Genomic DNA, 17364 nt, shown 5'->3' with positions numbered 1-17364 from the left:
TAATCATATGACTGTTTTTCTTTTGTTCATGGATGGTTGAAAAAAATGTTGGACATAATGTTGATTTTAATGTTGGTGCTAAACTGATGATGTAGAAGAATGACAAGGCTATTTTCCCTATAAATTTAGCAACTCACATAATTTTTGCATATAAAACACCACGTATTTTCCTTGTACACCACTGAGGTAATATCCATAAATATTTGATTGAGCAGCAACAGGAAAAACAAGAATGTTCTCTTAGAATAGATTCCTTTCACAAAATTCTTTCCGTAGCCAGTTTGTCTACACTGTTCTGCAACTGTCTGAGAGAAGAACTGCGACAAACTAAAGTGGAAACCTTAATGTTTTATGCAATACAAACTGCATCCTATTTTAGCTGCCGACTAATATTGCGAACCAACATCTTGAAATTGACATAAAATTTGTAGTTTTTCTATATTACTCTCATTATGAGCATTAAAAATCTGTCCTATAAAATACTCAGGTAACTTATTTTTAACCTTTCTTCTTGGAATTTTACGACAAAGTACTGGGGAGAAACTGGATAGTGTCAGAAAACATGCACTGGAATCACTTTGTACAAGTAATATATTTTTTATATTCATTCAAGGGATGTGAGCTCTGTAGGCTGAGCCAGCATATAGCTGCCCTTAAGAAGGTTGTGGTGAGCCACCCTCTTGAACCACTGCAGTCCTTGAGGTGTGGGTATACTCACTATGCTATACCCTGCAACCTTCTCCAATTTGGCATGATGCAGTTCACATGTCGAGTTTTTGCTCCCCCTTTGTTTTGCAGTCAGCACCAATGTACTGTTTATTATATTAACATTTATTCATAACTTGGGATCTCTTGGATATGGTGATGTGCCCATTGCCTCCAACTGCTGCTGGATCCATTCCAAAATTTTGTGAATCTCATTGCAAGCCATGCTAAAGTAGGGCAAACTGCAGGCACGATGAATGTTGGATGGAGGTTTGGAAGCCTTGCTCAACAACAAGGGGTAAAGGAGTAGTTCACTATATTCTATGACCCTGGGGGTATGAGGTCTGTCATGAAGTGTGAATTCTGTCATGAAATGTGAATGGGAAGAAATAACAAACTGTGCCACTACCAGGACCGAAGCACCCAAGGCATGGATGCAATGCAGGAAAAGGTTTAGAGACATCACATGAATGGTCAAGATCAGTGAAACCCCCAAGGGCAAATCAATTTCTCAATAACTGAACTGCTAGTCACACATGAAATTCCATGCTATTCAATTTATCTAGCATACAATATTGAAAACATTCCACACTGCTTCAGAAGAATATTATCAATCAAATGGAGATGCATAAGAAGGCATGTTCTCAAGGTTCTAAGGATAGAAGTTACCAGGCTGTGGAATTTTGATGCATAATTTTGATGATTTTGTATGGGAAATGGATTATAAGGACGGGGGGAACCAAGGTAGGCAAATTAATACAGAAGTAAAGGGTGATCAGGATTGGGTAGCATTAGCATGGTTGCCTCACAGCTCCAGGGACCAATGCTTGATCACATATGAAGATATTTGAATGGCTCACCATATACCTGTTTAAAGAGGTAAGTTTTAAGAAGTTGGAGGAGGAGAGAGAAAGAGAGAGAGAGAGAGACAGTGGGATAGAGACGTCCAAGGGGAAATTCCAGAGATTAGGGCCTCAACAGCTGCCAACTGGAGATAATGAAGAAGTGTGAAATGAAGCTCAAGGAGTTGGCAGTAACTTATCGGCAGAAACAATATATAAGAACACAATAAAACAGGAGGAGTAAGCCACCAGGCTCATAAAGGCTAATCTATGTAGGCCTTAACTCATCTTCTGTGCCTGTTCCCCATAGCCCTCAATTCCTTGATCTTCCAAATATTTATCTATCTCCAACCTAAATATATCTAATGATCTGGCCTCCACCAACCCCAGGGGCAGAGAATTCCAGAGATTCAATGCCCTCCGAGAGAAGAAATTTCTCTGCACCTCAGTTTTAAATGGCCAGTCCCTTATTTTGTAGCTATCTCCCCTTGTTCATAGACTGGTAAAGTACACAAAACAGTAGGAATGAAGGAGTTATGTTTAACTTGGCAGACTGTTGCTATGGTTGGCATGGAGCCAGTTCTGGGTCTTCAGCTATTCATCATTTTTATTAATGACTTAAATAAAAAGGTAAAATGTAACACAAGCAGGTTTGCTGATGATATAAAGCTAGGCCGGACAGTTGGCTGTGAGGAAGATTCAAACACTCTATCAAGAGATGTAGACAGGCAAAGCATGTCAGCAAGAAGGTGGAGGTGGAGTATAATTTAGGAAAATATGAAGTTATGTTCTTTGTTATAAAAAATGGAAAAAACAGGATGGCCTAGAAACCTACATGTAATGTACTGTTTTCTTCAGCATTAAGCATATGAACATTTTGTATTTCCAGAGTGGAACACAATTGTGAAACTTTCTGGTCAAATCACAACACCCCAGTCATTTGGCAGTGTACTTCCAGTTGTAATTCATCAATTTCTATCCTAGTCATGCACAGGATAACATCAATCCGCCCTCATAACAAGCTATGCCTGAGAAACTTGGTTACATTTGTTTTGAGCAATTCCTGTCATTGGTTGCACCTGGAACAACCGTATATTTCCACATTTAAAGGGGACCTGCTGCAGCTTACTTGCTCTCCTTCGGCCTTGCGTTCCATACCCACAAACTCCAATAGTTCTCTGAACCAAATCCTACTGCCCTTTTACACAAAGGCTCCCACCATTAGGCACCTCCTCCCAGTGGATCTGATTTCTGAGCATCCCCAGGCTTCAATCTCCTGCTACCCCTTTCCCATTTCAAAGACTGCGAGCTGCATAAAAGTTTGGTTGGCTTTGGTTAGGCCACATTTGGAGTATTGTGTGCAGTTCTGGTTGCCACATTACAAGAAGGATATGGAGGCTTTGGAGAGTGAGCAGAAGAGGTTCATCAGGATGTTGCCTGGATTAGAGGGCATGTACTATAAGGAGGATGGACAAACTTGGATTGTTCCCTCTGGAGCGTCGGAGGCTGAGGGATAGCCTGATAGAAGTAAATGAAATGAGAGGCATAGATAGGGTAAATGATTGGAGTCTTTTTTCCCAGGGTGAATATGTCAAATACTAGAGGGCATAGGTTTAAGCTAAGAGGGAAAAAGTTTAAAGGAGATTTACGAGGTAAGTTTTTCTTACACAGAGAGTGGTAGGTGCCTGGAACATGCAACTGAGAGGTGGTGGAAGCAGATGAGACAGCAATGTTTAAGAGGCATTTAGACAGGCACATGAATGGGTAGGGAATGGAGGGATGTAGATCATGTGTGGGCAGATGCGAGTAGTTTAGTTTGCATCATGGTCAGGACAGACAATGTGGACTGAAGGTCTTTGCCTGTGCTGTACTGTTCTATGCTCTATCTCTAGACACTGCCACACAACCCCAAGTCTTCAAATATAGCCACCTTCCCCTTGCCCACCAGATCCTTATCTGTATGTTCTCCCATACTCTTGTCATCACAATCCTCTGCCAGCACCAAAACAACCTCTTTCTTTCCTTGCCTGCTGAGCCATGAGACCCAGTCCAGTCTTGGGCTCACTTGCACACTGAGCAAAACATAAATAAAACCATGCAGTTGGCTATTAGGTATGCATAAGGCCCAAGAAAAATGGGCAAGCCTGCTTCAAGAACTCATTTTAAATATAAACACATGGTGGTTCTAGCAAACATGCAGCAAGCAATTATGAATGCAAATGGTATTTTGCCCTTATTGTCTCGAGTGTTGGCAGAGGATTGCGGTGGGGGAAAGAGCACAAAGGTTAAGAAGTCTAGTTAAGATTATTGGCGAGACTTCAAAGTCAAAGTCAAGTTTATTTTCATATGCACAAGTACATGTATGCACAGGTGCAGGGAAAAACTTACTTGCTACAGCATCACAGGCACATAACATCATATTAGCAACATCCACAAGAAAACATAAATTATACACAATTTTTACAAGAAATGACACAATTAGAACAAAAAAACGATGTCCATTTTAGTGCAAAGTGGTCATGGTGTTGCTAAACTATGGTGATTAGGGGTTTGCCGATTGGTTCAAGAACCGAGTGATTGAAGAACCTGGTGGTGTGGGACTTCAGGCTTCTGTACCTCCTGCCCGATGGTAGCTGCAAAAGGATGGCATGGCCCGGATGGTGGGGATCTTTGATGATGGATGTTGCCTTCTTAAGGCAACGCCTCCTGTGGATACTACCAATGGTGGAGAGGGATGTGTTTGTGATGTATTGGGCAGAATCCACATTTAGAATATCATGTTCATTTTCATTATCCTATGAGGAGAGATTGTGTAAAAGTGCCCTTTACTTAGTGGAGTTTAGGAAAATGAGGTCTGACCACCTTGACGCATACAAATATTCCAAATAGCTGTTTCCTCTAGTAGCAGAGCATCACCTCAGAATAAGGATTGACCATTTTGGACTAGTAGAAATTTCTTCATGTACAGGTTCTAAATCTTTTAAATTCTTTACTTCAGAGCGCTGTAGAGGTACAATCATTGAGTTTTTTTAAGGCTAAAATTGATAGATTTGTAACTAAATTTCCCAGCTGTACAAAAAATTGGTTGGACTGCATGTTGAATATTGTGGTCACCATACTACAGAAAGGATATGGCAGCAATAGAGAGCACAGAAGAGATTCACCAGGATGTTTCCTGGAATGGAGGGCTGTAATTATGAGAGATCAGATGTGCTGGGTTCATTCTCACTAGAACCTAGAAGGCTGAGGGGTGACCTTATCAAGGTTTATAAAATTATGAGGGACGTAAATAGGATAGATAATCAGAATCTTTTTCCCAGGGCATGGGAGTCTAGAACTAGAGGACACAGGTTTAAGGTGAGGGGTTGAAACTTAAAGGAGATCTACGACCAGTATAGCTTGAGGTCTTCACAGCCATCTGCAAGCAATTGTACTGCCAATGTACAGGTTGAGCTCATCTAGGCAAGAGGAGAATATTTCATCACACTCCTGAACTGTACCATGCTGATGGCAGAATCAGGAGTTGAATCTTTTTCTTTAACATATTTCTCCAGGCACATTAATTATGTCTGGTCCAGGAAAATTTTTGGTCAGTACCAAGCCAGGATGTTGATGGCAATATTGTTGAGTGCCAAGAGGAAGTTACATTTTCTGTTATTGGGAATGGTCATTGCCCAACATTTGTTAAGCATGAATGTTAGTGCCACTTATCCGCTCAATCCTGAATGTTGCCCAGATCTTCTTTTATTGGCTCATCCTCTGAGCTTTGTTTTTGATGCTCTGACTCCTCAGTGGAACTAAGGTACATTTAAGTCTATTCTTACATCATGTCTGTTTTTTCTTCCTCCTGCTGGAGGGCCATTCTGCACAGTGACGACATTTGGCATAGTGACGCAAGCTAGCACTTATATAAGGCCTTTCATGTCTCTTTCAGCACATTCCAAAGTGCTTTACAACCAGTGAAGTTCTACTGAGATGTAGTCACTTTTGTAACATAATGCAAATGTTGCCCTAGCTTTTTGTACTTAAGATTGTGCAGAATGCAGTAAGTGATGACAAAGCAAAATACTGATCTAGGGATCATACCCTACTTCAGGATCCACTGAATTGTTTCACCATGTTGTTGGTGGTTCCACAACAATCACTGATTGTTGAAGCCTGGTGGAAATAGGGAATTGCTCAGGTGACCCCAAGAGCATCACTTTGTCCAGGATGGATATAGATAAGGCAGGCATGGTTGACAGTATCATTTGATGGAATCATGTAAGCTCCTTGGATGCATAGGGTTGACCATCATTTTGCATTTTACAGACTATTTGATCACAGTGAGAAAAACCTCTTGCAGCTGTAATATAGATTGGGATTTTGATGTGCAGCCTCTAAAGGCATTTGTTATCACCCTCTTCTTGTGCCATCAGAAGGCCCTTCCCACTGTTTCTAAATGTTTCAGATGATGACAGGTATTTAGAAAGAGTTGAAAAATATTTAATTAATTACAAAATTTTTAAAAATACATTAGAACGTTGAATTTATGGAAGGTCAATGACTCCATTTAAGAATAAGGTTGCATAAAACGTGCCCCCAACGGCCACCATAAAGCTTAAAGGCTAGCTATAAACTGTATCCAGATTTTACAGAATTGCCCCAGGTTCATTACTGAGCTCATGAGTGGAGAGAGAGAGGTCAGACGCAGATGTAGATGCATCTTATCTCTAGCGCATTCTATATTTCCATGCTGCATTGCAAATAGCCCCCACAATCCAACCTATTAGGTTAGCTGGATTGATATCGCTTAATTTGTCTGGACAACCACCAAATTAGCATTCCGTGAATATTAGTATCACTGAATGCCTATCTTGCTCTTTCTGGTGTACGTGTACAATGCATTTCATGCTTTTCAGAATTGAATAAATTGTGTCAAAATTATGACTCATAATTCACAACCAAAATTGGCAGATTAAAACATATTGCCCAAGTTCATGGCATCTGTTTTGTATGCAATGCACCTAAAAAAGTCTAAAGATTGTTGAAGTCAATATAAAATTCAAAATATCAACTGCATACCAAAACATGTGAATGACCGTGAAATATAATCATTCAGTGCTGTTTTTACAACAGCTCTATTTAAAAATAAAGGAATGCTTCAATTCTTTGTTTTTTTCATTGTGGTTAATGTAGCAAGAGAGTTGTCGCTCAAAAAGAGATAAGAACTCTTTCTTGTCACAGAAAGATAGAAAACTTGTAAAATTATTACCTGCAACTGACCCTGAATTTTATTTTATGACAAAGTTAGAAAAGTGTTAGGAATTGGAATGGTTTGAGTCATAAATTCCTCCACTGCTATTGTCAATGTTTTGATTGGCTTAAAATGCAGAATGTAGGTTTTGTTTTGATATTGAAGGCTATTCCATCCATTTGGCAAGAATTGAAGATCCATAATTACTGAGGGCAGGTGCTGAGATTTTGAATACAATTTTCACAAGTATAATACTTATATTATTTGAGATTTCCATTCTGTAAATCCCATGGGACAAAGCTTATTCCTGCCTCTTTAAATATGGAAATCACTTGTTTGGGAAATTTGACAAAGGCTTCCTCACCACAGCGTACTTAGGATGTCATTATGATTCTCTAACCTTATTATGAGAACATTGTTAATGTTGAAAACATTAATGGTACATCTATAAAACAGAGTAAACTCTAGCTATGATACATTGTAAAGTTCTGCTCTAATGATCAGGTTTACTGGCAAAATCTATTGGAAGTTAGCAAATATGAAAAGCTGAATTTTACATTGAATGTTAATTATTTCATAATGTGCTGGAGTTTTTTAAACTAATAAAATCTAATTCTCAAGCAAACTATTTCCTTTAACCTTAGGTGATTAAAAAGTCCATTATTTCAAATTCTACCATGTTCATTGTATGGATGCTCATCCCATTACAAAATCTTTCAAATGAACCAATACATCACATTAAAGTCAAATGTAAACAAGTTCACATTATCATTGTTCAGAATTATACAAGTACCTAAATGTCAAAAAATCAATCTAATTTTCTGAATAGGTCAAAAAATTTGAAAAAGGTTAGGATGAGACAAATTTTTGGTTGAGTTATCGTTGGCATGCTATTGGCATGTTGATCCAATCCTACCTGAAGATCAAATCATTTAAATTAGAAGGTAGCTTAAATAAGAAAATAAATTAGAAGATAATCTTCCTAAGTTAGAAAATTAGAAGATTAGCATATGTGCTGCTAAGAAAATTTAAATTGTTTTGTGTTTGCAAAACCACATGGCGATGGTTATGTTTTAGAGTTCTAGTCTAGAGGTTCTTATTGGATCCAACATTCCAACACCTTTTCTGTGACATAAGGTATATTTCTTTGTCTACCCAATATTTTGCCTTTCTTAAAGGACAAAAAACACCATGTTATTGTATTGCCTGATTGTGGAAGGGAACAGAGTAATTAGTTCTTTAAGGCTTGGCTTAAGTTGTAAACAACAAAAAAGATTTATAACTTGTAAATGGATAAATGTACAGATGTAGCCATTATTAGTCAAACATAAAACAAAAGTGATGATTGAAAGGCATGATTGAATTCTAATTATTATAACGTATCTCATCCAACATTAGCTGTGTTTCCAATACTGATGAGTTAAATTTTCCATTGCTTAAACTCCTCATCATCATAATTTAGCTATCATTATTATCTTTGAAAATAAAGTGTTTCCCTACCTTATAATCTGCTGAGTATTGTTTGTTCTATTGGTTATAATACCTCAAATGGGCAGAAGTTATTATTTACATAACATTCAAAACATTTTGAAAGTAAGTATTTATTTAAGCTTTGAGAATCACTAACAGGGTGTGCACTGCAGCTCAAACACATGAAAGAGTCCATAAAACTTAGAGGAACAGGGCACAATGAATATCAGTGTTCACTGACCAATAATACTTGGACTTGCAACATATTGGTTAGAACTTTCAACTTCAGTGGGTTTACAACAGGTGGGGCATTTGCAGCTGCCAGTTTTTTAAACCAGCCGAAGTTGAATTTACTGTACATTAATAGAATAAGAATCTGAATATATTGCCCTTTACAATATGTTTTCTTGTAGTATGAAGGTAATATTAACTCTCAAAATAAAAGCAAACATTTCATTAATAACTTCCTGCCACTAAATTCATCAAGACTAGCAAAAACTCACCTTGGCATTTTCTATACATGGACAGATTGCCCAAGCTGCACTTGCTTGAATATCTGGATTAGGCTTTTTGAGTAAAGACCATAGTAACCGAACTCCATCTAGAGATTCAATTATCCTGTTAGAGGGAAAAATGTTCTTTTCCATAACTTTTTCAATACAGTGATAATCTGTCAGAGATTACAAACGTTATTCAATGTTCATTCCAAATCGAATTTCACATAGGTGTGTTCTTAGATTTTCACCTAAGTGATGAAGAGGAAAATTTATACCTGGGCATCCACTGTTGCCTGAAATGCACTGGGCATCAGTGCACTTCATTTAACAGGTGCTGTTGCACAATGACTAAGAGCTTATATGCCATTTTGGACCTTTCCAGATTTTTTCTTTTTTTTTACTTGCTAGCTTTTTAATTTCAGTAACATTTGTTACATTAAATTCAAATTTTCTTTTGAAACCCTGGAACTACATTTCCTAAGACATTATCCAAATGCAAATAAGTCATGTTTACAATTAAGGCTGACAATTAATCACTGTGAGATGCAATTAACCCAAACAGAAATTTAAACATTAATTTTCTTTTAAATGAATGTGTTCATTGCACCCACTAATGTCAAAATAATTATCAGATTTTGTAAAAAGTTTAAAATACACTCCATACTTCTGCCATCATGAATTCAGCAAGCAGATTTCCCAAAATTTACAGTGAAATAATTATTTAACTAAGGCCTTATTGGTTCCTAAGGTCTGCTGTGTGGAAAAAATTGTTATTACTTAAGGCTTCTCTGGGTCTTAAGGTTCATCATGTTGAAACTCCACTTCCTTTACCCTGATTTAACAAAAGTGAATCTGATTTTCTTCTAAAGCACACAAAGCGCAGGAGGAACTCAGTGGGTCAGGCAGCATTTATGGAAGGAAGTGGATCGTAAGCAAATCAGGTCGAGACATCTGGACTCAATACATTGACTGTCCATTTCCCTCCATAGATGCTGCCTGACTTGCTGAGTTCCACCAACACTTTGTGTGTTTTATTTTTTTCTAGCATCTGCAGTCTCTTGTGTCTCTAATTTTCTGCTGTTGTGTAAAAACACAGATATTTTAATCACACTCATTAATGTTTTCGAAAAGATGAAAAACATTGAATTAAAAGTAAATGGTCTACCTGATACTTGATTATGATGGTGGGTTAGTGGTATATATATAGTAAGGAACTAAGGAATGTTGACTAACAGAGGGACCTTGGGGTTCAAATTCTTAGTTCCCTGAAAGTGGCAACACAGGTAGATAGGGTGGTGAAGAAGACACGTAGCATGCTTGCCTTCATAGGTCGGGGAACATTGGGACATTATGTTGCAAATTTACTAAACACTAATTAGATTGTCCTTAGAGTATTGTGTATAGTTTTGGTCACTTCACTATAGGAAGGATGTGGTTGCACTGGAAAGAGGAGATTCACCAGGATGTTGCCTGGATTAGAGGACTCTAGTTATGGGGAGATATTGGATAGGCTGGGCTTGTTTGCCTTGGACTGAAGGAGGCTGGCGGGTGACCTGATAAAGAACAGAAGCTTATAAGAACATAGGAGGAGGAGTAGGCCATTGGCCCCTTCCAGCCTGCCCCACCATTAATATGATCATGGCTGATCTACACTGGTCTCAATTCTTCTGTGCCATTTCTCCATATCCCTCTATTCCTCGACCAATCAAATAGTTATCCACCTCCACTTTAAATACTTCAAATGATTCAACATCCATCTCCCACTGGGCCAGAAAATTCCAGAGTTTCACCACCCTCTGTGAGAAGAAATTTCTATGTACCTCAGTTTTAAATGACCAGTTCCTTATCCTGTAGATACAGCCGCTTGTTTAAGACTCTCCCACTGGTGAAAATATCTCAAGATCTACCCTGTCAAGCCCCCATAGGATCTTATATATTTGAATAAAGTCACCCCTCATTTTTCGAAACAGGCCCAAGCTATTTAGCCTCTTTTGGTATGACAACCCTTTAACCTGAGGAATTAGCCTGCTGAATCTCCTTTGTATGGCCTCTAATATTACTGTTTCTTTTTTTAGGTAGGGGGAGTAAAACTGTACACAGTATTCCAGGTAAGCCCTCACCAGCACTCTGTATAATTGCAACAAAACCACCCTATTTTTAAATTCCAGCCCCTTTACAATACCTTTTGCCTTCTTAACTATTAGTTGGACCTGCCTGCTAGCTTTTTGTGACTCATGCACTAGAACACCTAGATCTCTGTGTACTTCACTCACTTGCAATCTCTCTCCATTTAGATAATAATCTGCCTTTTGATTTCTCTAACCAAAGTGCATGACCTCACACTTCCCCACATTAAACTCCATTTGCCATTCATTTGCCCAGTCACTCAATCTATCTTTATCCCATTACAGAATCACATTATTACAACATACCCTTCCACCTATTTTCATATTATTGGCAAATTTGCAAACCTTACGCACTGCTCCTTCCTCCAGGTAGTGAACAATTGTGGGTCAAGAACTGATCCTGTGGTACTCCACTAGTTACCTCATTCCAGTCTGAAAAGGACCTATTTATTCCAACTTTCTGTTTTCTATGGGACAGCCAGTTTTCAATTCACTCTAACGCACTTCCTCCGATACCATGGGCTTTCAATTTATGCACCAGTCTCTTGCATGGCAGCTTGTCAATTGCCTTTTGGAAATCTAAATACACTACATCAACAGGTCCTCCTCTATCAGTTCTCCCTGTTACATCTCAAAGAACTTGAGCAAATTTGTCAAACATAATTTACCTTTCATATAACCATGTTGACAAGGTTTAATTATATTCAACTTTCCTAAATGATTAGCTAGTTCATTTTTGATTATTGACTGAAGCATCTAGCCAATAACAGCTGTTAAGCCAACTGGCCTGTAGTTCCTTGCCTTCTGCCTTTCTCCTTTTCTGAACAAGGAAATCATATTGGCTACTTTCCAATCTTCTGGCCCCCTTCAGGAGTTTAGTGAGTTGTGAAAAATTTCAACCAATGCGTCCGCTATCTCTGCAGCCATTTCTTTTAAAACCCTAGTGTGGTATCCTGTCCACCTTTAGCTCTGAGTTTCTCCAATCCTTCATAGCTTGTAATTGGGATATTTCTACCATAAGTTCTACCATGCTATTTGAAATTAATCCATCTGATATCTTAGGGATATTAGCAACATCTTCCATATTTCTTTAGAGGCCCTACATTTGCCTTAGCCACCCTCTTCCTATTTATACAGCCATAGAAACTTTTACTGTTTGCTTTTATACTACATGTAAGTTTTCTCTCAAAATTCATTTTCTCCCTTCTTCTGAGCTTCTTAGTCTTCTTCTGCTGCATCCAAGAAACCTCCCAGTCCTCTGGTCTACCACAAGCTCTTGCCACTTTGTATACCCCGCTTTTCAATTTAACATTATCCTTCATCTTGTTTGTTAACCACGGATTGTGCCTCTTTCTCGTGGAATCCCTCCTTTTGATTGGATAAACTCTTGCTGAGCATTGTAGACCAGCTATTTGATTATCTGCCACTGTTCAACTACTGACCTGTCTCTTAGCTTGTTTTCTCAGTCCAGCTTAGACAACTCCTCCCTCATACCATTATAATTGCCCTAATTTAAATTGAAGACACTGGTTATGAACATATGGTATTCATCCCTAAGCTGCATTGATAAAATTATAGGAGACGTAGATAGGGTATATAGTCAGAATCTTTTTCCCATGGTAGGGGTATCAAAAACAAGAAGGGCAGAGGTTTAAGGTGAGAGAAAGGAGTTTTAAAGGGTATTTGAGGGGAATTTTTTTTACACAGAGGGTGGATGATATATGGAAGTTGCTGCCAATGGAGGTGGGGGAGTCAAATGCAACCACTAGATTTTTGTTCTTTTGGGTAGTCCCAGGAATGGGTTTCTGCATTACAGTTTAATATGAAAAGAACGGTGCTGATCATGATTTCTTAATTCAGGTTGTCTTCTAATTTACTTTCTATGCAGTTCACGTGCCTTACTTCTTCAGGTTACCCCTCTCTTTTGGAAAATATAGAACGTAGAACATGTTACAGAACAGCACAGGAACAGGTCCTTCAGCCTATCATGTTTGCGCCGACCGTAATGCCAATCTACATTAATCCCATTTTCCCACATTAGGTCCGTATCCTTCTAGGCCTTGCCTACTTAAGTGCCTATCCAAATGTCTTTACCATCCTATCCACTTGTATTACCACTTTCAGGAAGCTATTGACTTGCATCCCAAGATCCCTCTGTACATCAATGCTCCTAAGAGTCCTGCAATTTACTGTATAATTTCCTCTTGCATTTGCCCTCCCAAAATGCATACCTCACATTTTCTGTTATTTTTCAGCCTTCCTCCAATTCTGGCCTCCCTGCATCTCACCATTGGTGAATGTGTGGCACATTATCAGATAGTCTGGTTAGACTTCCTGTTAAGTTTACACGTTAAGAATAGTTTTTTTTGGATAAAGTACTGCCAGGGGAGATAAGACAGGATCCTAGGGACTGGAACAAAGGGCCAAAAGACAGCAGAGAGGAGACTGTGTAGAAAGGTTTGGCTTTGACTGCCCCTTGGTCTTCACCTGTGTTGGGTATTCATAACTTGTCTAGAGTCTATTTCAAGGCAATGTGAAGGGTGTGATTCAACCAAGGACTGGATCCTGATTGAGGAAGAGTTGCAGACTAAGTTATGTTGTGGAACTGGTTACTATCAAGCTCAGCAGTGGGAATATTATTCCAAATGTATTGCTGCTTGAAGCAGGTCAGTGAATCAAACTAACTCCTAGGATTCAGTCATAGTAGCACAAGCCAGGTATCTGATCTAGACCCCCTCCTTGGAGAGGTCAGGCCTAGGGTCTTAAAAGAGGTGGCTAGTAAGATATTGATGCATTGGTTTCAATTTTCCAAAGTTCCCTGGATTTGGGGTACATCACATTTGATTAGAAAATAGCAAATGTAATGCCTTTACTCAAAGAAGGACACAGCAAGTGTGAAACTAGAGGCCAGTTAGCTTAACAGTCGTCACAGTGAAAACATTAGAAGTCATCATTAAAGATGTTATAACAGGGTGCTTAAAAAATTCAAGATAATCAGGCAAAGTCAGTATGTTTTTGTGAAAGAGAAATCATGTTTGACCAGTTTATTGGAGTTCTTGGAAGAAGTAACACATACCATGGAAATAAGAGTACTAGCGGATGTTCTAAACTTACTGTAGATTTCCATGTATTTGATAAGGTGAATCAGCATAGGTTCTCATGGAAAATAAGAACTTGTGTTATAGGAGGAGGTAAGGATTGAAGATTGGCTGGTTAACAGGAAACAGAGGGGAAGCATAAATGGTTTTTATCTGGTTGGCATAAATGGCATCACTGCTTGGGCTGCAACTTTCAAAGTGTATATGGGTGACTTGGATAAAGGCACTGAGGATATGGTTGCTAAATTTGTTGATGACACAAAGATAGATAAGAAAGTAAGTTGCAAAGAGAATAGAAGGAGGCTACAAAGGGATAGGTTAAGTCTGATCTGGAAACCATCCCTGAACAAGGTTAGGCCTAAGGTCTTAAAAGAGGTGGCAATTGAAATAATTGATGCATTGGTTTTAATTTTCTAAAATTCCCTAGATTTGTTTTAAGTCCCAATTATTAGAAAAAAACAAACATCTGTCAAATAGAATATAATCTGGGAAAATGTGAAATTGTCCATTCTGGAAGGAAAAATTTTTAAAAAAAGCATTATATCTAAATGGTGAGCAATTACAGAGATTTGAGATACAGTGAGATCTGGGTGTCCTCAAGCATGATTTATAGAAGGCTAATATGCAGGCACAGAAAGTAATTAGAAAAGCTAACAGAATATTATCAGTTATTGTGAGGGGAACTGAATATAAAAGAAGGGAGGTTAACCTTCTGTTATATAAGGCTTTGGTGAGACCACAACTAAAGTGTTGGGTACAGCATTGATGCCCTCATTTAAGGAAGGAAGTAAATGTTGGGATCATGGCTTGCATGCTGTTGTGAGGCAAATATAAAATGCGACGACTATCTAAGGATAGCCGAATTTGAGAAGTATGTTCCACAATCCCTCCTGACTGATAGAGTCAAAGGCTTTAATGAGGTTGAAAAAACCATGTATAGTGCCAGCTGCTGCTCCCTTCATTTTTCTCAGTGATGAAGACATGTTCATTACAGCTCTAGAGGGATGGAATCCACATTGTGATTCGGGGAGCAGCACTTTGGCCACTGGTTGAGGGATGCGTAAAAAGCGAGAACAGAAAGAACATGGAGAACTGAGGGTTGCAGCATTAGGGGACGTCACAAGGAAGAGGGAAAGCATGTTGAGTGATTTGAACCTCACAAGAATTTTAAACTACATCATTAGGAGTCATAAAGGCAAGGTATTTCTGATTTCATCATTCGGGTTTAAAGGCACAATATTCCATTGGATGATTCAAAGATACTGTAATTCAACTGTTGTTTATTTGTATAATTAAAACCATTATTATCTTGCTATTGTTTTTTAACTAGATGAATAATTTTTTTAATCATTCAACAAGTAACTTGTAATGACACCACCTAAGGGAGGTCATCAAAAGTTAAACCTGGTTAATACAACTGCTACAGCTGTTATGAAGCCACCTACCATGTTTGCAGGTTTTGGCACACCTATTTAACTTTGAACACTTCTCATGCAGATAGATTGGTCTACATGAGTTTGGCCCAGTAACAAATTGGCATCTGTAACCAATATGCTGCAGCATGAAATATGGCTCCATTTCATTGTGGGCATGCTATAATGGTAGTCCACAATGATGGTTCAATGGAGCAGCATAGGAAATCACTTGACACAGTGCCATTTTATTTCATAAATTATTAAATGAGGTCAGGCAGTCTTCAGATACATGTTGCAACTTGGGTATTTTTTCTCTTTACTTTTGCTCGCTAGGTCTTAGTCCATTGACCTCTCAGCCCTGACAACTGACATCAATTGAGTTGTGATGTTATTTGAACATTCCCTAAAGCACTCATTGAGTTTCACCCTCACAACCTTCATTTTAAAATTTTACTTATTTACAGTTAACTATTTCCACCATCAGTATTTTCATTACACACATCCAAGTCCATACCTGATGTAAGTGTAATTTTGTAACAAGCTAGTTCTGAAGAATTGAGACCTATCAACATTGCACCAGTACTGCCATTTAGGATCGACTTGCAAAACTGCACAGAAGTCAACCCCAAATATAATAAAACTATGCTACATACTGGAACTTGACCAACAGTCTCAGATCTGCATGCCTCATCTGTCATTCCTGCTGAGCTCCAGCTGGAAAATGGTTTTCTGCTGCTTTTTTTTTTGATTTACCGCACCACATTTTTGCTTCTGCAATAGATCTTTCTATGTTGTTTGCTACTGAAATTTTGTAATAGAGGGCTCATGTTGCACAGATCACTAGTCACAGCAATGTTGTTGTCACAAGCTGCCAATCTCCACTGCATTCCATTGGGCTTGCCAAAAGCTGTTATTGATTTTGGGGAGGAAGAGGTGCTCATGCAGAGGAAAAAAAAATGGTGCACCTCAGGCATTTGGTGCTCCTTGAAGTCAGACTTGGAGCTATAGTTTCTGACCCAAGTATATCTACTTGGCAATGTTGAAGACCTATTGAACCTCCTCCAGCAACACATCCAGACTATCTTTATTGAAGGGGGCAGCTCTATTATTTTCTCCAGATATCATCTTCACAAGAGTATGCCAGAACATACTGTTCTGGCTCAATGAAAATTAAACAGCACCCCTTAACTGGCAGCCCTTTAAGGGATTTTTCTCTCCTCATTCCCTACTCACATTGCCAAAGCATTCCCTGCTCTTAAGGAAACTGCACAGAGCATATTTAAATTATTTAAACTAAATGACTTTGCCAATCTAGTGAGGCCTGTAGTCCACACTGTCAGCACAGTAAAACACATAAGAGTTTCATACCACATCTTTCCCATGATCAGAGACTGTCCTTTAGAACTTCAAAGGGGGTAATACAATAAATTGGATTCTGCTTTTTATAAAAAGAATACTGAGTACAAAATAAAACATCAGGTGGACTAGTTTATTTTGTTCAGTTTTCGATACTCTATGTTATATTTTATTATTCCCAGCAATCTGCTTCTTAATAACATTGTAAGGCTCACATCTGTGGCCTAAACTATTTATTTTCAGACTAGGTGGGCCATCTGCTGCTGAGAGATCAAAATGTGTTTCTTTTTAGAATATGCTTAGGTAGTCCCTTGGGATCAAGGCTGATCTGCTGCCATTCCAGTTCAGGAGGTTCTGGGGTAACTGACCCACAGATTTTGCCAAAGCTGGGGCAGGAGGTGCTTTGGCAAGGTAGCAAGTGGTAGGTTGGGAGGTGATGTATTTCTGCTTTTTACAGTGGGCTTCTGTGTGCTCCTGACACATGAACTCTAGGTTCTCAGAGAAATCCCTGATGCTCCTTATTCACTTAGAATTGACATGAGATTCCCAGGAGTTGGTGAGGATGCTGTATTCTTTCAAGGAGGTACTGAGAGCACCTTGAGAGATGTGGTACAGTAAG

General features: G+C 38.7%; 1 protein-coding gene across 1 annotated transcript in view; it reads right to left on the bottom strand.

Annotated features, from left to right (window-relative positions):
- Positions 1-17364, bottom strand: part of odad2 (outer dynein arm docking complex subunit 2) — a 188691-nt gene that overhangs the window by 56319 nt on the left and 115008 nt on the right. Inside the window, exon 17 of the mRNA XM_052015638.1 lies at positions 8757-8871. Within this exon, the coding sequence (XP_051871598.1) occupies positions 8757-8871 (115 nt within the window). The remainder of the gene's footprint in view (positions 1-8756; positions 8872-17364) is intronic.

This window comes from Pristis pectinata, chromosome 5, assembly GCF_009764475.1.
Source record: "Pristis pectinata isolate sPriPec2 chromosome 5, sPriPec2.1.pri, whole genome shotgun sequence".
In the NCBI taxonomy this organism is placed as follows: domain Eukaryota; kingdom Metazoa; phylum Chordata; class Chondrichthyes; order Rhinopristiformes; family Pristidae; genus Pristis; species Pristis pectinata.
This window is presented reverse-complemented; position numbering and strand designations above follow the sequence as displayed.